Source organism: Callorhinus ursinus, unplaced genomic scaffold (genome assembly GCF_003265705.2).
Source record: "Callorhinus ursinus isolate GAN/ISIS: 27379988/994484 unplaced genomic scaffold, GSC_fseal_2.0 scaffold80, whole genome shotgun sequence".
Classification (NCBI taxonomy): domain Eukaryota; kingdom Metazoa; phylum Chordata; class Mammalia; order Carnivora; family Otariidae; genus Callorhinus; species Callorhinus ursinus.
In genome coordinates, this window is record NW_027397142.1 from 48087 (window position 1) to 70257 (window position 22171).

Below are 22171 nucleotides of genomic sequence, written 5' to 3' on the forward strand. Positions count from 1 at the left end.
TATGAGAGAACAGAAAAGTTTTATTCTCATAACAAGAAGCAAGCAATTCAGCTGGGTGGGGCGTGGTAGTGTGCAGATGACCTACAAAAAGCAGCAAGTAATCAAGGTGTGGTAGCAACAGTTAGTGTCACAAGAAAAGGAGAGAACTGGTTAATTCAGCAAATATATTGCATTGAATTTAGTCAAAGAGCTGCTATAGATGTGTCTGAACACAGCAAACATTGTTCCCTTATGTGTTGAATTTCTGTCTGTCATCCACCCTTTCTGGCATTTCACTTAGTTGAGTTCCGAGAGATCTATTTTCCAGATGACCCTTTGTTCTTCAACGCGCAGACGATAAGGATCAATTTGAGTCCTTCTGCAAAATTGTAATTAAACAAATTTCCAATCATCTGGAAAGAATTCTATAAGCCTCTCCATCTATAGATTACCCAACACAAAACCAATCTTTCTAATAAACCATATGGGTGAGGTGATCACTGTGTCCTAAAGGCAAAAATAAGGGAGTAGAAGTCACAGAGGCAGATGATCCAGCAATCTAAAAAGAATCTAGAGGAGAAACTTTTACTAGGGAGCAAAAGAGAAAGTTTGGGGTCATCTTCTTTGAAGAATTCACAAGGTAGAGAGCATCCATACTTTCTGCTTTGGAGTTCCACAAATTGACAAGTTGGCCCTCCCCTGTTAAGTCAACCAGACCTCTGCCAATCGCTAACGGTGAACTTTATTACATCGCTTAGTTGGGAGAGCCTGGGAGACGCAGCTGAGAGCACTCTGACTTTGGTGAATGAGTGTGGGGGTAGGATCACCAGGAAACATGCAGGAAATAGATCTTTGCATTCCTTTTAATCTTCCTTAAACAGAAGTGAGAAAACAAATCGAGCAATCTGCAATGCTTGCACGATTAAGTCAAGTATCCCAGCTTGACTCTCAACTTCATCTCTGGCATTTTGCTGCTTTAGAGCATAGAGAGCCTCCTTCTCTGCTAATTCTCGCTCCATTTCTTCCTTTTGGTTCTGCTGCTCCAGTCTGTCCTCCAGCTTTCTGATTTTCTCTTCGAACTCCTCTCTGATCTGCACCATCCGTCTCTCTAGCTCTGCTCTGTAAAATTCTTGTGTCACTTGGACTTGTTTCTGAATCTCCTCTTCGGCCTTTCGGTACATCTTATTGGTGAAGCATTTTCCTTTGTTCTCCACCACGACGCGCTGGACCAGGGCCAGCAGCTGCGTTCTCTGGGCCTCCTGCTCAGCTCCTGTCGCCCGATTGTTGAACAGGCAGTAGCGATCCCCAAACTCATCCACCAGCTCTCGGATGCCGTCTGGAGCGTCCTCTAAGAATTTATGGAAACTCATGCCCTCCAACTCATCTTTCCGGGTGAATAAGAGAATCATGTATCTCCTAGCTTGGGTTCCAAACATTTCCAGAACCTTCTTCGTGGCCCTGTACTCTTCCAGCGTGTACCGGCCCAGTGAGACCACCAGGAGCAGAACGTGAGGCCCCGGGGAGGTCAGGAGGATGCAGTGAGCGATCTCCTTGCCAGTGTCAGCATCCCGTACCTCGGTGTCGAAAATGCCAGGCGTATCCACGACGACAAGTTCTCGCCCTTGCCACCAGCTGGCTCCTTTCTGACAGACCTTGGTGACTGATTTTGTTGCATGGCTGGAAAGAAACACTTTCTCTCCAAGGATGCTGTTGCCCGTTGCACTTTTTCCTGCTCCAGTCTTACCCACTAAGACAAGTCTCAGCTGTGAATCTCTGTGGTCTTGGCTTCCAAGCCCTGGGACATCAGGAAACAAAAGCCAAGGCATCAGGATGGACCTCTGGCCCCTTCCCCAGCAGGGCTCCTGTTCCGCTCACACACTCCTCCTCTCTTGCCCTAGGCTCCCCGCCCGTGAGTGACCTCTGCACTCGCAGGAACGCTACAGAAGGCCCTTCTGCAGAAGCCCTATTGAAAGTCTATAGAAAGCCTGATGTTCCTCTTGCCGCACGTGGGGAAGGCCCAAGGACTTTCCAGGATTCCGTCGGGCTTCTTACTCTTACCTTTTGTAGCTAAGTAGCCCACAGAAGAGGAAACAAAAGAGCTCAAGAGGAGAATTCTGAGCTGCTGCAGGTAGCTCTTCCCCATAAGAGCAATGCAGGAAGTAACTCGAAATCCGACTTTGGGACGTCTCTGTGGGCGCTCCTCCCCCAGTTTGTAGTCAAAATGGGACTTTTCTTCTTCCCGTTAAGAAGCCAGGTAGGGGGTTCTACAGCCCATCCCATCCTGGCAGGGTACAATAGGGATGCCTGGGCAGAAAGACCAAGCGTCCCTTTCTAGTTCCTGTGCGGGACCACCCTGTCAGGGATTGTGACGCGAGAGAGGACAACATTCCTCCATTTAAAATTAAAGACCTTAGCTTCGAATCTGGGGACATTTTTTACATTCGAAATCAATACATTAAAGAATGCTAGCCAGAAAATGCTGACAGTTTGCTGAAGTGACTTTAAAATCCCTTGATAGATTAAAAAATGAAAGAAAGAAACCCATACAGGTTAGTGCCGGTGGAGTTATCCTTTCTTAGTTCCACTAGATGAAGCGCATTCTCCTTCCTAGGAAAGTGGTCAGCTAATCCCAGCACAGCACGGCTTAGCAATAGAAACTCTGTTCTCAGAATGACCGAGCCTTGAGTGAAACACCAAATCATCCATACAGCTCTTCTACATTTGTCTTCACTATTTCTCTGCATACGTCCTTCCTGTGTCTACAGGGTCCTGGGCTTCAGGATTTGTTAAGCGTAGAACTGGGAACCCCGGGATGGAAGACAATGGGCAATTTCATTTGGGAGCCTGTTTCTCCGAGAAGGCAGACCCTGCTGGCCCGGCCCTCGAGTGAGTCTGGTTCCTGCATGAGGAATCCTGTATTACAACCATCCATTTCGGCTTGAAGGTGATGCATACGTTCCCACACTCACAACTCCAGACACTATTATAAATTCCGTTTTATTTCTCAGAGAGGGTATCGCCATTTACCCAGTTGCCCAGACCAAAAATCTAGGCATTGCTCTTGATTCTTCTCTTTCCCTTCCTTTCCCCATCCAGCCCATCAGCAACCTCCCTTGGCTCCACCTGCAAATCTGTCTGCTTCTCTCCACTGTGAAGCCCAGCACACTGGCTCAAGCTACCATCGGCATCCATGCCTCCGGAGGAGGCTCCCAGTTGGTCTCTCTGCTTCCATTTTGTCCCCTTCGGTCTACTCTGTAAATTGGAATATTCTTTTAAAAATAGCAAACAGAGGAGAGCTATTGCAGAACCCCCAACTCTGCCTTCCACAAAATCTGTAGGTATCACCCCCATCGCTTCTGAGCATTAGCAAAACCATCCCTGATGCAGTTTCTCACATCTGATCACCAGAATCCTGGGTGAGAGAAGGAGATTTCCAGAAACCAAGAGCACTGAATACAGGATGGTGAGGATTATCTAAGGGAAAAATGTGGATGGGAGTTCAGATGATTATTCAGTCAGCAGGACAATGGAAGACTCCAACCTGGGGACATCCCTAGGGCATCTGTAGGCCTAGTGAGAGGGAGCAGCAAGTCAGGGGAAGAGACACAGAAAGGCCCTGTAGCAGGAGAAGGTGCAGGGGGTCCAGAGGAAGTAAATGGAGAGGAAATCAGATATGGGGGTGGGATATTTTGCTCCAGCAAGGATGAGGGCTGGCTGCTAGCTCTCCTTCCTTCCCCCCACACACACAGGCGACGCCCCCCCAACATCCTCTCACCAAGGCTCCCAGGTTTGCTGGAGCATGCACCACTCTTCAGGGCTGACATTGTAGCGGGAACTCCTGCACAGAAAGGAACACAACTAGTCATTTTAGGGACACGGAAAGTAAGTGGAAACCTCAGCCTTCCCTGGCCAGCAATTGCTTTTTCCTGTAAACTTGCTGCTTGCTTTCTCCTCCCGTATTTCCCAAAGCTTCTCCACTCTCCAGATTGGCTCCTCTTCAGATTGTTCCTTTTTCTCTACACAAACAGATGCTTGGAGGGCTTTGTTGGTACTGCTTCTGGGCACCCTTCCCCAGCAATCCTAGGGATTTACTGACAGACCCCATACACCCCCCCACTTATGGAAGCCAGTGTGCCTAAACAATGCATTCCTTGCTAATAAATTCCTTTCTGCTTCTTCTTTTTTAATGTCCTCTCTGTGCCTTTATGCCTTTCTTTTGTGTGGCTCTGTGGAGGGCCCCTCTCCTTGCAGGGTGGGCTGCTGCCTGATTCATGAATGCTCCATAAAACCAACTGGATCTTCCAATTTGCTTGGTTGAATATTGTTTCCTAAGAAAGAACTCTCACTGGAGCAGACTTTGGTTAGGACTGGCTGAAAATACTAGTTGTTAGGGACAGGTTCATCTGATAAGAAGCCATCCAAAAACATTTAAAACAGTATTAGGAAGACAGACACTCCTTTTGTAGGAAGAGTTATTTCTTTATCCTTTATGCATAGGGAGTAAGAAACACCTTCTTGTAAACTGAGAAGAGAAATCACAGACTTTTTCAAAGTCAGCTTTGGCCACAAAGTTGGTGTTGGTGATGGGTGTTAGGGAGTAAGTAGGAGAACAGAAATAGGAAAACAAAAGGGTTTTGGGTGTTTCTTAAGGTCCTTGTTCCAGCATGTGGGCGTTCTCTCTCTCTCTCTCTCTCTCTTTTTTAAAGATCTTACTTAAGTGAGTTGGGGGAGGTGCAGAGAGGAAGGGAGAGAGAATCTTAAGCAGGCTTCATGCCCAGTCCAGATCTCGACGTGGGGCTAGACTCAGGACCCTGAGATCATGACCCAAGCCCTAGTCAAGAGTCAGACACTCAACAGACTGAGCCACTGTGATGCCCCTGGGCCCTCTCTTCATTCTGCAATGATGTGCTGTTTCTCCCAGTTTAGATGTGAAAACAGAGGACTGCACTTCTGTGGTACTGGCCCTGGTGGCTGAGTCCTTCCACTGCCTGAAGAACAAGTATCCAGGGGCCCCTGGGGGGCTCAGTCGGCTGCCGGAGTCCAGCTCCAGCAGGGAAAGGGTCCTTGAAGGAAAGCACGGCGTCGGCGAGGGAGGAGACACGGACACAGGATCAGGCTGCGAGCATCTCCTCCCGAGAGCCTCGGAGGGACTTTATTTATACATTAGAATATTTCCTTGTTTTTTCCATTCTTTCATAACATGTGATTTTATTTTTTACATCTTATTACAGTCATCTTAAATCATTTTGGATTTAAAAACAAAGGTACTAGACAGAGCGTGACCGTGCGAGACGAAGCGTTACCTATCTGCTATTGTGTGCTAATGCGGAAAAAGTTATATTTTTACTCTTGCTTAAAGATTATCTAAAGTTTATTCTTGCTCCCAAGGCAACTTACAATGTGTGCACCCTATCCTATCAAATAACATAGGGAGGTCCCTGTGCTGTGGGAAGGACATGAGATTTTCCTTTCCTAGAACTCTGATGGTTCAGAGGTGCCCGAGGAATCTCATCAATAGGGACTTTTACTAGGCCTGGATCCAACAGCTCCCTTAAGCGAAACTTATTAAAGAACTCCGCGTTGCTCATGTTAGATGAATTACGGATTGGAGGACGTTGGGTATTTTTACTTCTTGGCCCATCGTCAGCCCCTTTGGAATCAGTTTCATTGTGATTGCTTACATAGGCATAACTAAATTTATAAATCATTTTATCATGAAACCCCAGAAAAAATCCCATGATTATAAAGATTGCCTCAAATAAAATGAAAGGAAGTAGCAGGAGCCAGCGGTGGAGTCTCTTGATTTTCAGGATTGTCCCCCATACTTGGACTTTGTCAAACAGCATGAGTAGCTTGGCTCACGCCAGTCGGCTAAGTGGCCTACTCTTTGAGTTTGGCTCAGGTCATAATCTCAGGGCCCAGTTGGGCTCCACACTGGACATGGAGCCTGTTTAATGTTCTGATTCTCTTTCTCCTTCTCCTCTGTCTCTACCTGCCCCCTCCTGCTTTAAAAACAAAAAAAACAAAACCAAACAAAACATAAAAAACAGGGCTCCTGGGGGCCTCAGTTGGTTAAGCGTCTGCCTTCGGCTCAGGTCATGATCCGGGGTCCTAGGATCCAGCCCCACATCGGGTTCCCTGCTCAGTGGGGAACCAGCTTCTCTCTCTATTTCTGCCATTCCCCGCCATTGGTGCTCTCTCACGAGCCCACATGAGCTCACTCCCTCTCTCTCTCAAATAAATAAGATCTTAAAAAAAAAAAAAAACCACCAAATCTACAGCTTAACGTCAGCAAATACTGGAAATAGGAACCAACAAGAAATATACTTTCTGAGAACAAGTATGCCGGTAGGTTTAAGATCTACACCCAGGGCAGGGGTCCTCTCTCCACCAAATCACATGTTACACTCTGTCCCCCCCCCAAATACCCCTTTTCTCTTACCTGGAAAATCTGAGTCCTGCTCCCTTCTCTAACTTTGAAGGCAATGCTAAGCCGCAATGTTGAGAAAAAGGAGAGAGGAAGTGAGGGGAGGAGCTGTTCAAACATCTTCATGTAAGAGACCTGCCCGCTTCAGCATCTAGCCCGGAAATAGAACTTTCTCAATCATGGATTTGATTCGTGCAGTCCAATAGGGTAGCCACTAACCACATGGGCTGTTGACACATGAAATGTGATCTAGGTGTGATTGCAGAACCGAATTCTTAATTTTACTTCATTTGAATTAATTTTTTTAAAGATTCTATTTTTAAGTAATCTCTACACCCAACGGGGAGCTCAAACGCACGACCCCGAGATCAAGAGTTGCAAGCTCCACTGATGGAATCAGCCAGGCACCCCATTTGAATTAATTTAAAGTTAAATAGCCGCATCTGCCTATTAGCTACCATATTCTGCCATGCAAACACTCTACCGTGAGGGATAAAATATGGGTTATGCTGTGACATTCTGAAAAAACCGCTGAGTCGAAACCAGAGGCTGCCAGCTATTGCGTAAAGCCTGCGGTCCCGGACCCCACGTTTCAGCACATCAGGCCTTCCAGCCCAACACCTGCCCCTGGAGCTTTAGGCCTGTATCAGCATAGGCAGCCCTACCTCCTCTCCTCCCTCCCAGTCACTGGGGGAGAGACAGCTGCAATTTCCAAGGTCTCCTCTGCTTGAAGCAAGTGAGGGTAACTGATCCGCTTTTAACTAATGAGACGGGTCCAGAGTCACCCTGCGAGATGGTGCTCAGACCATTTGCAATAGGCTAATCCTTGGCATCTGACACTATCTGTCATGAAAATGTAAACTGTGAGACTATTAGGGGGGTGGTGAGCAGCATGGATCCCAGTTCTCTAGAGACATGGATTCCATTATGAAAGAGGTACCAATTTACAATCATACCCCATAACTGAGACTTTATTTCAAGTTGCGTAACACTTGAGTAATTATACAAACTGCTAACAATTCCAAAGAGATAAAATAGAAGACATAAATATCTCCGAGGATAGTATGTGGTCGGCCTTGTGCACACAAGCACAGGGTAACAGGAGACGGGGCAATGGAATAAAGTGTGCACTAGGAGTGAGGATAAAGAACATTCTAGAACAATATAACCCAAATAACAAGGACGACTCAGCCCTTGGGCGAGATAGGCAAAAAAAGCAAGTCAAAAGAACAGGCAGGGTGTAAACACATGTCTGTGATTCCGAAGTGATTTAAAGAGAGAACAGGTAGGATGATATTTTGTTACTAAGCGTAAGCCCAGCCAGAAGGTTTGTATCATTGTTTATTTAAGTGTGGGAGTGAGAGCAGAGATTGATGTACAATATGATCCAATTGAAATTTTAAGTACTATTAAACCCCCAAGCCATTACTTAGAGAGTCCTTATTGGGGTTACAAGGATCACTACATATGTTCCCTACATACATAGGGAATTCTCTGTTATGGCTGACATTTGTTAATGACACCCAGGTTCACGACCTGAGCCAAAGTCAGATGCTTAACCCGCTGAGCCACCCAGGCGCCCCTGAAATGTGTGTACTTTGCTCTCATTTTTGACGGCTATTTTCCCTGAGTGCAGGATTTCAGGCTAGCTGTTCTTTTCTCTCAGCACACTGAAAATCTGCCTCCACTGTTTTCCTGGCTTCCTCCTGGCTGTGAAGAAGTCAGTGGACGGACGCTTGTGTGGTTCAGCCGGTTAAGCGTCTGCCTTCAGCTCAGGTCAGGATCCCTGGGCTCGTAGCAGAGAGTCTGCTTCTCCCTCTGCCCCTGCACCCCACCCCCCGCTCGCACTCTCTCTCTCTCTCTCTCTCTCTCTCTCTCTCAAATAAATAAATAAATAAATAAATAAATAAATAAATAAATAAAATTTTTAAAAGGAAAAGAAAGAAATCAGTGGGCACCCGGCCGGCACATTTGGTGGAGTGCACAAAAATATTGGGGGGAAAAGAGAAATTACATAGGAAAGAGAGCGGAGGATGATTCCTACACACCTCACAGGACAGCCCCCAGGAAGTGTGTGGTCCACAGTCGATGTCAGCCCGGTTCTCAGAAGCCTCTCACAAGAACACCCACAAGCTTCTCACAAGAACTTCTCACAAGAACACAAACTTGTTGTAAATTTACCTGTGCACGACCGCACCTCTTTTCTGTCTTCCCCACAACCATATCCTGCCCTGTTCTCATCTCACCCGTCACATGGGGTTGCGGGCACTTCACAGGATATGAGGTTAAGGTGCAAGGTGCATGCCCCCTACCCAGCCCTGCCACGGCTGCCTAGTGAAGGACCGTCCCAGCTCCGACCTGAGCTGAGCGAAATGGCCAGCGCACGCTGTCCTGCCTGACTCTGATCTTCAGAGTCCTGACGGTGGAGCTTCAAAAGCCCAGACTGTTTACAGAAAACTTCGGAGGTTGATTTTTTTATTAATTTTATTATTGCTTATTTGAAGTAATAACAACTTGTACTTTGAATTAGAATTTCTTTTTACAAGTTGTGAACGGCCACAAGTGATGGTGTGTGAATATAAATATGTAAAAGTAGTTTGCACATTCTTACTATATTTTATTTCTATTTAACAAGAGACCGGGGATTTCAAATTCAAGATGGCAAACTGGCCATAGGCTAATCATTGTAGAAAAGGGATTCATAGACATTGTAGACCGTAGACACTCTCTCTTTCTGTTTTTTGAAACTTAAAAAAAAAAAAAAATCCGGGGCACCTGGATGATTCAGTCAGTTGAGTGTCTGACTCTTGATTTTGGCTCAGGTCGTGATCTCAGGGTCTTGGGATCAAGTCCCAAGTCGGGCTCCCTGCTCAGCAGGGACTGCTTCCGGATTCTCCCTCTCCCGGTGCCCCTCCCCCAACTTGGGCACCGCACACCGTCTCTCTCTCTCCCTTTCTCTCTCTCTCTCAATGAAGTAAATCTTTAAACAAACAAACAAACAAACTTTTCCTCTTGACCCCTTCAAATACCTATCAGATTAGTTGAAGAACTAAACCTCACAAAACTGGTTCTCGCTCCTTCCTTTGCAAGTCCTGTACGGATCTTCTAGAGTATAGCTTTGGACGGTGGGGATATTGGCAATTATTGAAGACTCAGCTGCAGTTGAGGGAGATATCTATGTTGCTATCCTGCCACATTCACCCCAAGCCTTTCACATAATCTTCAGACCCAAATTTCAAGTTAATGCAGATCATTTACATTGGACCCTACCTTTGACAAATGATATTCAACTTGTCACAAACCTAACTGAACGCTATTGCTCCTGACTCTACCCTTCCCCTGACAACCTTACCTGTCACCCTTAACTTTCCTATTTCTGAAAAGAAGCATGATCGTCGGACCCATCACCCACGTGGACGCATCCCACACATCCTTCACAGTAGACTTCAAGCCCTGAATTCTTCCTCAGGTCTTCCTCTATAAATCCTAGTTTAAATTCTGCATTATGGATCATGACTAGCACATATTTCAATAACGGGGATCATGCACACATTAAAGGCTGGAACTTCCAGAGTCCTCAGCACTCAGAAAACTCGGATATAAAATATGTTCAGATGAGTGAGCAATATTTCATTTGTCAAGTAAAAAGACAATGATTTATTTGATTTACTCCTTTTTTCCGCTGAGTATGTCTTACCTTCCAAAATAGAATATAAGGCTGAGAGAAAAGAAATCAGCTCACAGAAGTTGCATGTTCAATAGGCCTTAACACAGGTTAATCGAATTCATAATGCTTCTGCACATCTCGGAGGGAAAATGCCTTTTAAATGGTTTTTAAATGAAAAACATCAGGACACGGCATGAATACTACTGCACAGATGAGTCGCTCACAAGGAAGTATTTTTGAATATAAGAATCGCATGAAGGCAAAGAGCAGTTTGGTCCAGCGGTGTTATTTGACATATGTTATGAATATGTTTGCTTTATGAGAGTTTTTTTCTTCCGTGTTGTTTTTACTCCCTTCCTAATACTTGTGATGAACCTTAGAATGAGCAGAGATTTAGGATCTTATTTTTTCCAGACGTAATCTCTAATCCGTCTCCCTAAAATTCATGGATACAGTAAATACTCTTAGTCGTGTTCATAGTCAAAACAAAGATGACTGTAAAAATTCCAATGATTTGGGGGCACCTGGGTGGCTCAGTCGTTAAGCATCCGCCTTCAGCTCACATCCTAATCCTGGAGTCAGAGGATCGAGCCCCACACTGGGCTCCCAGCTCAGTGGGCAGTCCACGTCTCCCTCTGCCCTTCACCCTGCTCGTGCTCTCTCACCCCACTTCTGCTCTCTGGCTCTCACTTTCTCAAATAAATAAATAAAATCTTTTTTAAAAAATTCTAATGATTTGAATTTGGGATGTCTGCAATCACTGTACGTGATAGAAAGTCACCCCTCCAACTTCGAAGTTTCTCAATTGTTTTAGCAAGACACAACCTTTCAAATACTCACTGCCAATGTCACAGCTTGGAAGGGGAAGGAAGAGATTTTTCTGGTGGCAGAAAAGACTAGAGGGAATTTCAAACCAACAACAGCCATAAAGATCAGGGCATGCTCTGAAAGAAAAGTGGGAATCTTAAGATTTATCCATCAGAACTCTAGCAGCAAAAAGATGGCCTACTCTCATCGGGTCCCAGGGGGAAAGTTCAGAGAAGGGACTTCCTACAAACTCTGGATTCAGGGCTTTGGGAATGACAAGGGGGAGTGCTAGTAACGGTGAGAAGATGATATCCCAACCCTAAGGGGCTGGACAAAGACTGGAACCCAGAAGGTGAGTTGGGTAGAGAGGCTGTCTTGGGAGGAGCTCTCACCGTTGGCTTGGGGTTGTGGCTGGTCAGAGATGGCCCTGCAGGGAGAGAGGCAGGAGAACGAAGACCCAGTCTTGCTTTTCTACTCCCCCGGGGTCTCCTACTTGGACTTCCCACTGGCCAGGCCAAGCAGAAGTCAGAGAGCGAGACATCCCACCAATGTAGTCCATAGAGATCAGCCTCCTGGGGCAGAGAGCTAGGGTGAAGAAGGCGGAAGCGTGGGTCTGCAGAGGCCAGTGAAAAATATTTGGCACAGAAGAGATTTTTAGTTACAGTCAGACACATTTTCAGTTAGGATGGGACCTAAAAAAGAAAAGAGAGAAAAGCATTAAGAGAATCTACCATCTTTGAGATCTCCGTGAACGACAGAAGCAGCTTTCCAGAGAAACCCGATGCTTCACTAACAAATTACTCATAGACCAGCCCTGCAGCAGCACATGCCACCAGTGGCACGCCCACGTAATGTAGGCAGGATTTCGTATTTGAATTTTCCTAAACTGAGTCCTTCAAGTCTATACATCATTGCCTGAGAATGCCAGTTTTGTAACTTCTTAAATTTGTCGGCACTGTGAAGAGGGACGGAGAGGGGTGGGGCACGGAATGGGAGGTGGTGGGGACCAAGCTGGGAAGAGGTCTCATTCTGGTTAGCTGTCACTGCAGAACAAACCATTCTGAAGCTCGGTGGCTTAAAAGAGCAACCATCATTTATTTTTTTCTCATCAATCTGCAGTTTGGGCAGGACTCAGTGGGGATTGCTCATCTTTGCTCTTGGCAACTCTGTCCGAGGTGGTGGGGCAGGTGGAGAACCTGCTTCCAAGTCACCTTGCTTGTATGGCTAGCAAGTTGGTCCAGCTGGAAGATAAAAGATAAAAGAAGATAAAAGGGGAGCTGGCCAGCGACGTCAAGCTGGGGGCCTCTCAATGGGCAACATGGCCTTTCTCACACCATGATGGCCCATTTCCAAGGGCAAGCACCCCAGCAGGGCAGGGGGGCATTTTCCGCGTCTAGCCTTAGAGTCCCAAGGGGTTGCTTCAGCCATCTGCTATTTACCAAAACAGTCACAGAGTCCATCCAATTCCAATTCCAAGGTAGGGGACATAGACCCCGCAACTTAGTGGGAGAAGTAACGAAGTCAGATTGTAAGAAGAATGAGGAGGACAGAATCTATTGTCAAAGCCATCTTTGGAAAATACAGTCTAGCACTATTACAAATCATAGTAAATTCAGGAGCAAAAGTGAAATTGACATGACTACCAAAACATATGCCGTATTTTTGAAAGCACCTTCATAATCCTATCTAAAACCTCTTCAAGTATACCCTTCTCGGCTTCTTCCCTTAGATTTTTTAGTTTTTCATCATACTTCATCTTCAGCGCTTTTATTTTTCCCTCCCGTTCTTGCTGTGATTGATGAGCATATTCCATTTCTACCAGTTTAATTTCATTTCTTAATTGATCAGTGTAGATTTTCTTCAGGACTTCTGCCTTTTGTTTCAGCTTTTCGTCTGTATCCTTGTAAATGGCATCAGAAAAGTAAGCCCCGACCTTGCTCCACACCATGTCCTCTATCAGCGCTATCAGCTCCAGCACTTGAGCTTCCTTCTCGGCTTCCGTGGCTTTATTGTTGAAGGCACAGTAGCGGTTCCCACATTCCTGGATGATGTTCCTGAGGGCTACATCTGCACCTGCTATATAGTCACTTAGGCTCTGACCCTCCAAGTTATCTTTGCGAGTGAACAAAATGATCATGTGCTTCAAGGCTGCCTTCCCAAAGACAGCCTTGATCAATGCCACGGTCTTCTGCTCTTCTTCTGTATAGCGGCCCAGCTGCAGAACCAGGAGGATGGCGTGCGGCCCGGGGCAGGAGCAGAGGACACAACGGCTGATTTCCTTGCAGGTGGTTTCCAGGGTCTTCCTGGTGTCAAAGAGCCCCGGGGTGTCAACAACAAGAAGATTCCTCCCGTTCCGTTCCTGGGATGCTTTTTGACACTCTTTGGTAACAGCGTGAGCAGCAATTCTGGATTCAAATTCTTTTCTCCCAAGGATGGTGTTTGCTGTTGCGCTCTTCCCATTTCCTGTTTTCCCTACCAGAACAATCCTCAGAGTCCTGTCGGGCAAGTGAGCCATGTCAGTATCACGAGGCTCCGGGGCTTTAGGTATCCGCAGACCTTAAGGAAGGCAAGGAGAAGAAAAAGGGTCAATGGAAGTTAAGTGGAAAACATTACCTCCTCTTTTCTCTTTTCTGTTCCTCGTTGAAAATGTGTAGTAGTCTACTATCCATGTTGATCCCATAAAGACAGAAAGATGAAACAGTTCAATCACCATGGAAGCAATAATAAAATAGTTAAAGAGTTTCCACACCAAAGAGTACCAGGTGCAGATGGTTTCATGGGGAACTCACTTCTACCCTTAAAGATCGAAGAATCTCCGTGCACCTTAAGCTATTCCTGATGATTTAAAAAGAAGGAAAACTTTTGATTCTTTCTATGACATAGGTATGATACTGATCCCGAAGACTAACACAGATTTCACCAATAAATAAAGCTACAGGCCTGTCTGATTTGTGAATACTAATACAAAATCCTAAATGAATTATTAGACAGTAAAAAGTAACACACCATGATTAAATGTGATTTATTTCAGAAATCCTAGGGTGCTTCAATAGGAGAAAATGGGTTGTTACGACACATTCTCATGAATAGATTAAGAAGAAAAATACCTAGATGCAGAAAAAACATTTCGCCAAATGCAATACTAATTCGTGTTTAAGGCATTTCATAATTTGAGGTATTAGATACTTCTTTAATGTGATTTTATAGACATATAAATTTAAAATTTTTTGTCACCACTTATTTTCCACTGCAGCTAGAAGAGTTGATTATAAAATTCGTTTGGGGGGGCGCCTGGGTGGCTCAGTCGTTAAGCATCTGCTTTCGGCTCAGGTCATGATCCCAGGGTCCTGGATCGAGCGCCGCATCAGGCTCCCTGCTCTGTGGGAAGCCCGCTTCTCCCTCTCCCACTCCCCCTGCTTGTGTTCCCTCTCTAGCTGTCTCTCTCTCTGTCAAATAAATAAAATCTTTAAAAAAAAAACAAAATTCATTTGGATGAATGAAAAAGAAAATTATCCTGGACAATCAAGAAAGATAAGAACCATGAGGGAGGACAGGCTCTACCAGGTGACAAAGCATTGTAGCCTCTATAATTAAGGCGCTATGATGTCAGTGCATGAACAGAGAGTCAGAACAGTGAAACCAAACCAGAAAATTCAGAAACAGACCAAATTGATCATACTAGATTCATGAATATTCAATTCAATTATATTATGTTACATTTATATTCAATAAGGCAGCACCTCACATCAATGGCGGGAGGATGGGGGAAGACAGACTAATAACCAGCACTGAGATAACTATAAAACCATACAGAAAAACACCAAACTGCATCCACTTTCTTATGCCATTCAAATTCTAAATAGATTAGAAATCTAAATATAAAAAACAATCCATATAAATACTAGAAGAAATGTGGGTAAATTCTTTGTAGCCTGGACTGGATAAAATATTTCTAAGATTTTAAAGAGAGTAAGGAAAAAGACTCATAAACTTGATTACATAAAAATCTAAAAGATAATGTGAGGCAAAGAACACTACAGACATTAAAACACAAACGTCAAACTGAGGGAAAATTTTTTCAGCCAATATCAAAGAGGGTTAATTTTCCTACTATACAAAGAATAATGATGAATAAAAGAGAAAATTAGCCTATTATACAGAGAATTCCTAAAAGTAGAGAAACAAAAGACCAACAGCTTGTTAGAAAATGGAGTAAGACATATGAATAAAGAGTTCAAAGGACAAAGTGTAAATGTCCCTTGAATATATTAAAAGATTATTAACACTCCCTCAAACTAGAGAAAAAGAAATCAAACATAGAAAAAACAAAATAACTAAATTAAGACAATTCAAATTACACCGAGATACTATTTCTCAACGACAGGTTTGGCAAAAATCGAAAAATTTGCTGGTATACTCTGTTGGGAAAGGTTTAGAGGAAATGAGTCCTCTTCGTTTTTTTAATATATTTTTATTAATTCGTTTGACAGAGAGAGACACAGCGAGAGAGGGAACACAAGCAGGGGGAGTGGGAGAGGGAGAAGCGGGCTTCCCGCGGAGCAGGGAGCCCGATGTGGGGCTCGATCCCAGGACCCTGGCATCGTGACCTGAGCCAAAGGCAGACGACTGAGCCACCCAGGTGCCCCAGTAGGTCCTCTTCTCCATGGATAATAGGAATGGAAAAACAGTCCAAAACCTACAGAGAAGAAGTTAGCATTATCTTGCAAAAGTACATGTGCATGTATCCTTGGAGTATTAGTCCCAATTTTAGGATATATGCCTGTATATGAGGACAGGCCTCCCCAAAATGTGCCACTTTGGCATGCTGATTATTTTAAATAAAAGTTACTAAAGAAACAGCCTGTGCAAGAAGGACACTCAGACCCTCCTCTGTCCCCCTGCAAGTTGGAAACTAACCTCCCATGTGAAGGATGCCCTCCCTGTCCCAGGAGCTAAAGAGACATCCTTACGACCAGAGATGGGAGATTTAGAGCCAAGAAGGTTGTACAGACAACTCTTGTTACTTTTTACTCATTTCCTACCACAGCCCAAAGTTTATTTAGAATTCCTTACTAATTGAAGCTCCCAAAGTTAAGTTTTCTTTGTTTGGTCAATTCCTCCCAGATTCATTGTCTCTTGGTCTAAAAAGCATAAAAACTGCCTGGCTTGGTCATTTCTTTTGGTCTCAATTTCCTTACTGGCCTTCTTGCACACTCTGTTTTTTTTCTCCTCTTAATCTGCCTCAAGTAAATGTCATTCTTAGTCCAGCTGGAGGACCTTGAAGGGTAGAGGACCAATTTTTCCTTCCCTACATCCCAAAGCTACACTGACAAAAATACAGGGAAAAGAACATGCATAAGTCTATTCACTGCATCACTATTTATAATAGCAAAAGAAAAGACCAAAAATCTATCAAATGCCCATAAATAGGGGACTGGTTGAATAAACTAAGGTATAGTCACACCGTGAAGTGTAGAGGGCAGTGACAACTACCTCTATATGTCCGTATGGAGAGATCTCCAGGATATTTCATTAGGGAAAACAGGCAAAGCGAAGAAAAAAAAAAAATGCACGGTTTACTACCATTTCTCTAATAAGGAGGAACGTGAAGTATACGTATAAACTATAATATACATATTTCATGTACATGAAAAAGCAATGGCAGGAAAATCTGAAAAGTAAACAAAGAAGCTACTTTGATGGGGATGGGAAGAGCAGGGTGGAGGGGACAAGGGTAGAAGCTGGAAACTACACTTCTTTAAATATACTTAGATTTCACAGATTTGATTGTTTGATGTTATGTTAATCACCATACATGACATCATTAGTTTTTGATGTAGTGTTCCACGATTCGTTGTTTGTGTATAACACCCAGTGCTCCATGCAGCATGTACAGGTATTCCCTGCTTCTTTAAAGTTTGAATTACTTGGATACCTGGGGGGCTCAGTCGGTTAAGCATCTGCCTTCAGCTCAGGTCATGATCCCAGGGTCCTGAAATCAGGCCCCACATCGGGCTCTGGCCCTACACTGGGCTCCGGCCCCATACTGGGCTCCCTGCTCTGGGGGAGCCTGCTTCTCCCTCTCTCTCTGCTGCTTCCCCTGCTTGTGCTCTCTGTCTCTCTGTCAAATAAGTAAATAAATAAATCTTTTTAAAAATTTAAAAAACAAAGTTCGAATTACATCACTTTGCTTTTATGAAACACCTACACGTGGACCTGTTTTTGCTAGCCAAAGTAAATTCGAAGAGGATTTTCATTTTTACAAAAAATGCTGAAAGCAAAAACGGTGTTCAGCGTCTGTTTTACATTTAGATGAACCACTTGAGAGGCAGCACACATCTTGGGCCGTGAGAATGATGCTGCCAAGCCCCTTCCCTAGGAAGCCCACACAGCATCTCAGCATCCAGCTGCCAGAGCTTTGAACCATGTGAGCGCGTGGGCTTTACCTCAATTGATTCTGTGCATTTGTTAGCAAGTTGTGTCTAAAGCCATCAGAAATGCATAAGGGAGGTGGTTTTGGGGGGATCTGGGAATACCCAAAATTTTTTTCCATATAAATTAATGGAAATTGTTTCTCTGCATTTTGGTTTATGAAAGATTTTATAGGAGCATTCTGCTTTCAGACAGTAGGGGAAACCTGTAAATAGTTTATATAATTATACAACAAAAACTTTATCTTAAAATACTAGTAAGGGGCACCTGGGTGGCTCAGTTGGTTAGGCATCCAACTCTTGATCTCAGCTCAGGTCTTAATCTCAGGTTCATGAGTTCAGGCCCCACAATAGGCTCCAGCGTGGAGCCTACTTTAAATAACTAAATAAATATATATATATTTTTAAATACTCGTAAAAATAAAAAGCAAATGACACATATAGTATTTGGTGTGATGGATAAACCACATAAAAATTGGCCAAAGAAACTTGAGAATGCAGTAATTTCATTGTCCATCCATAGTGGAATATACCATGAGGCCAAAAAGGGAAAGAAACCTACCAAAAATAATATGAAATTGTTTTCAGGAATCCTATCTTGTTCTTAGCTTTGTGTGTGTGTGTGTGTGTGTGTGTGTGTGTGTGTGTGTGTCTAGTTTTGAAGGCCAGTGACAAGCCCAGTGGCAAAGAGCATCCTGAGTGCCCACACTGTGCTCTTCAAATGCCATTTCCCACTAAAAACATTAGGACTCTTAGGAAAAAAGTACTGATCCCAGGTCTGGGCTAGGAAATGTGCAAGTGGTTCCTAGGCTGTCTCGTCATACTATAAAGCAAGGATGCTATCAAAAATTACTCAGACCATGGGGCGCCTGGTTGGCTCAGTTGGCAGAGCACGCAATTTTGATCTCGGGGTCATACTGGGTGTAGAGATTACTTTAAAAAATTACTCGAGGGGCGCCTGTGTAGCTCAGTCTTTAGGCGTCTGCCTTCGGCTCAGGACATGGTCCCAGGGTCCTGGGATCGAGCCCCGCATCGGGCTCCCTGCTCGGCGGGAAGCCTGCCTCTCTCTCTCCCACTCCCCCTGCTTGTGTTCCCGCTCTCGATGTGTCTCTCCCTGTCAAATAAATAAATAAATAAATAATCAATCTTTAAGAAAATATTAAAATTAAGAATTACTCAAATCTTATCAAAAGGACTAAAGAGTCAACTTGAAGAGGCTCTGACAGAGATGGGGCAATTTGATGATCCATAGAATAATATTTCCAATGGATTGAAATAGATCAAATATGTTGAAATCCACGAATTCATAACAATATCATCATGTTTAAAGAAGTCAGTTTTGCCTTTTGGGGAATGCTAGGAAATAAGTCCATCATTCTGAACATGGACAAATAAAGGGAAAGAATCAAGCATGCCTTTTGTGTTACGTAACTGGACCTCATGGAAATGAAAGAACTGTTGAGGGGAAGTTCTTTTTATAGGGTTATTCCATCTAATAAATGAAGAAAGAATGATAGAATTAGAATATCATAATTTGTGACCCTTAATGAAACCATTTTACTCTAGGCTGTCATTAGTGTCTGCTAAATCACAGGGAGAGAGAGAAGCAAACATAATGTGCCTTCCGATGTATGTTTACAACGGCTACTATGAAATAGTCCCATCCAAAAAACGAGGAAAACCTTAATCTGATCAAGCCTCTCCTTAAATATAAATTCATACAAAACACTGAAACTAGAAGAGCATGCTAAAGGACATCTTGAGGATTTAATCAAAAAAATGTATACTGTCCAACTCTGTTGGACAAAAGACTGCCCCTTTCTTAAACAACAACAACAAAAATTTCCCAGACAGAAACAGGAAGGTGGAAACTTTCACATTAAGCGAAACTCAAGAGATATCAAATAATTGCAATTTCTGAACCTTATTAGGATCTGATTTCCAAACAATTTTTAAAATTATGAGACCATTGGGGAATCTGAATACATCTGGTAATTTTTTTTAAGTTTCTAATTCCTTTTCAAAGTCTGAAAAAGTCACATTTTTAATGGACTTTATCTTTCAGACATACATACTCAAATTTTTACTGATAAAGTGATAGAGCGTCTGACATTTGCTTCAAAATAAACTGGGATGGGTGGGAGGGGCTTATAGATGAAACAAGATTTACACAAATTGGTAATTGTTGAAGGCACATGGAAGTTCTCTTTATCTTTGAATGAGTTAAAAATCTCCCACAACTGGGGATGCCTGGGTGGCTCAGTCCGTTTAAGCGTCTGCCTTCGGCTCAGGTCAGGACCCCAGGGCCTGGGTTTGAGCCCCACCTTCTGCTCCTTGCTCAGCGGGGAACCTGCTTCTCCCTCTCCCTCCCCTCTCCCTCTCCTTCTGCTTGCCCCTCCACCTGCTTGTGCTCTATCAAATACATAAATAAAATCTTAAAAAAAAAAAGAAGTAAAAAAAATTTTCCCACAATAAAAAATTTAACTTCTTTGTAGTTTAGCAACTACCGAAAGTATACTCTATACCAAGCACCCCGGTAAATAGGTTTTGTACATTCTCTTCTTTACTCCCCAAAATTACCTGCAAGGAAGCCAGTTTTCTTATTCTAATTTTTAAAAGTTTATTTATTTCTTATTTAAGTAATCTCTACACCCAACGTGGGGCACGAACTCACGATCCCCGAGATCAAAAGTCACACATAGGCTCTTCTGACTGAGCCAGACAGGCACCCCTATTCTAATTGTTTAAATGAGGAAATTGATGTGGCTCAGAAATGCTCAGAGACTTGCCCAAGGTCACAGTGCTAATAGGCATTGGGCAGAGGAGGGATCCAATTCAAAGTCTGTCTGACCACCATGTTCATGCGTAATAACCACTGCACACTATGGCCTCCTCCTGGTTCGCTCCTGATCCTTGATTCTACATTTCCACTTACATTGAATCAGAAATAGATCGGGGGAGACCAAGGGAGATAGCACACACTCTTTTCAGAAACACTGAAGTGGTAGCAAGCCTGGAATTAGGGAAGGTAACAAAAGGGTTTCAGACACACTGTGTCTGTAGAATAGCTACCTCTCCACCCCCATGGCACTCCCTCCTCACCTCATCTGCTACACTGCCAGTCACACAGCTGCGCCCCTTAAATGTTGCTGAGTCCTTCCTCAGTAAACTGAGTTTGGCTTCCTGTGCCATTAGTGACTAAGGTACCCCTGGGAGATTAATGAAACCACATTCACACAAGGCTGGGATTCAGACCCTTTTTCAGGAAAAAGAGGGATTCGGACCCAGTGGTCTTTACATTGCCTTCCGGCCCTAAAGACCTACTTTGAGGACACTAATTTCCCACTAAGGGAAATGGATGGCTCGTCAGGCAGCACTCAATGTCTGTCACAACAGCAACTGCTGAAACGTGTGTTATTCAGCAAGTTTGTCCCGTAAATACGAGACAGGGCGACATTGCGCAAATCAGTCTCTTTATTCCCACCCTACACCCCACCACTACCCCTCTGGCAGCATCCTCCTTGCTGGGCTGCTTGGCACAGTACCTGGTCCCCTCTCAGACCAGAGTCCACCCCCATGCATACCCCTGTGTCCCGCTGCATCTCACAGCTCCATCGCTCTGAGGCCAGGCTCACCTTTGGAAGAGCTGATGAGTTCGCAGGTTTTTTCCAAAGAAGCTGTTTGAGCTGGTGCTTTTGCTGTAACTGTAAGGAAAAAGTGTTTGTACCCTTTAAAACCTCTGAGCCAGGAAGTTCTGATTGGGTGGAGCTAGTGAAGGAAGAGTTTGCCTTTAAAGAGACGGAAATATTGCCCCATAATTTGGGGGCTGCTTTAGTTTTGCCAAGTTGAAACCTTTTTCTCCGTGTGTCTGTTTTCACACCAAAATTTCCAAAGCTATATTTGTTGTGTGGGGTTATAATGGTGGATCAAAAGGCCCTTATTAAATGACCCAAATCATGCACACAGAGCCAGCCACAGTGTCTGATCATCTATCCCAGATAGAGTGGGAGACTTTCGGGTGATTCTGGGAAGAAGGAACTCATATATGCGGCTTTGTGTTTCCAAATTTAGAGCCTGGGGATACTACCCAAGGATTGTCTGATATGGGTTTTTATTATAGTCTTTCATGAAGGTCTCAAGTTACTCATTCAATGGGATACCACCTCACACCAGTCAGAATGGCTAAAATTAACAAGTCAGGAAACGACAGATGTTGGCGGGGATGCGGTGAAAGGGGACCCCTCCTACACTGTTGGTGGGAATGCAAGCTGATGCAACCACTCTGGAAAACAGTATGGAGGTTCCTCAAACAGTTGAAAACAGAGCTACCCTACGACCCAGCAATTGCACTGCTGGGTATGTACCCCAAAGATACAAATGTAGTGATCTGAAGGGGTACACGCACCCCAATGTTTATAACGGCAGTGTCCACAATAGCCAAACTATGGAAAGAGCCAAGATGTCCATCGACAGATAAGTGGATAAAGATGTGGGTATATATACAATGGAATATTATGCAACCATCAAAAAAGCACCGAAATCTTGCCATTTGCAATGACGTGAATGGAACTAGAGGGTATTATGCTAAGTGAAATAAGTCAATCAGAGAAAGACAATTATCATACGATCTCACGGATATGAGGAAATCTTAATCTCAGGAAACAAACTGAGGGGTGGGGGGTGGGAGGGATGGGGTGGCTGGGTGATGGACATTGGGGAGGGTATGTGCTATGGTGAGTGCTGTGAAGCGTATAAGACTGATGAATCACAGACCTGTACCTCTGAAACAAATAATACGTTATATATTTAAAAAAAAAAAAAAGAAGAAGATAGTAGGAAGGGAAAAATGAAGGGGGGTGA

The 22171-nt window shown here is 44.0% G+C and overlaps 2 protein-coding genes across 3 annotated transcripts; both read right to left on the minus strand.

Moving 5' to 3' along the window:
* Positions 1–11818, minus strand: GIMAP4 (GTPase, IMAP family member 4). 2 transcript variants are annotated; one of them, XM_025864775.2, is made up of 3 exons: positions 8455–11818; positions 3755–3817; positions 1–1774 (listed from the first exon to the last, which is right to left on the minus strand). In XM_025864775.2, the coding sequence occupies exons 2-3, from the start codon at positions 3801–3803 to the stop codon at positions 843–845; spliced, it is 981 nt and encodes a 326-aa protein (XP_025720560.1). In that variant the 5' UTR covers positions 3804–3817; positions 8455–11818; the 3' UTR covers positions 1–842. The 2 variants fall into 2 exon arrangements, with proteins under 2 accessions (XP_025720560.1, XP_025720561.1); XM_025864776.2 differs by lacking the exon at positions 8455–11818 and adding an exon at positions 6422–8243.
* A 137-nt stretch (positions 11819–11955) lies between these two features.
* On the minus strand, positions 11956–13395 carry GIMAP7 (GTPase, IMAP family member 7). Its single transcript, XM_025864777.2, has one exon. The coding sequence runs from the start codon at positions 13393–13395 to the stop codon at positions 12520–12522; it is 876 nt and encodes a 291-aa protein (XP_025720562.1). The 3' UTR covers positions 11956–12519.
* Positions 13396–22171: the final 8776 nt, after the last annotated feature.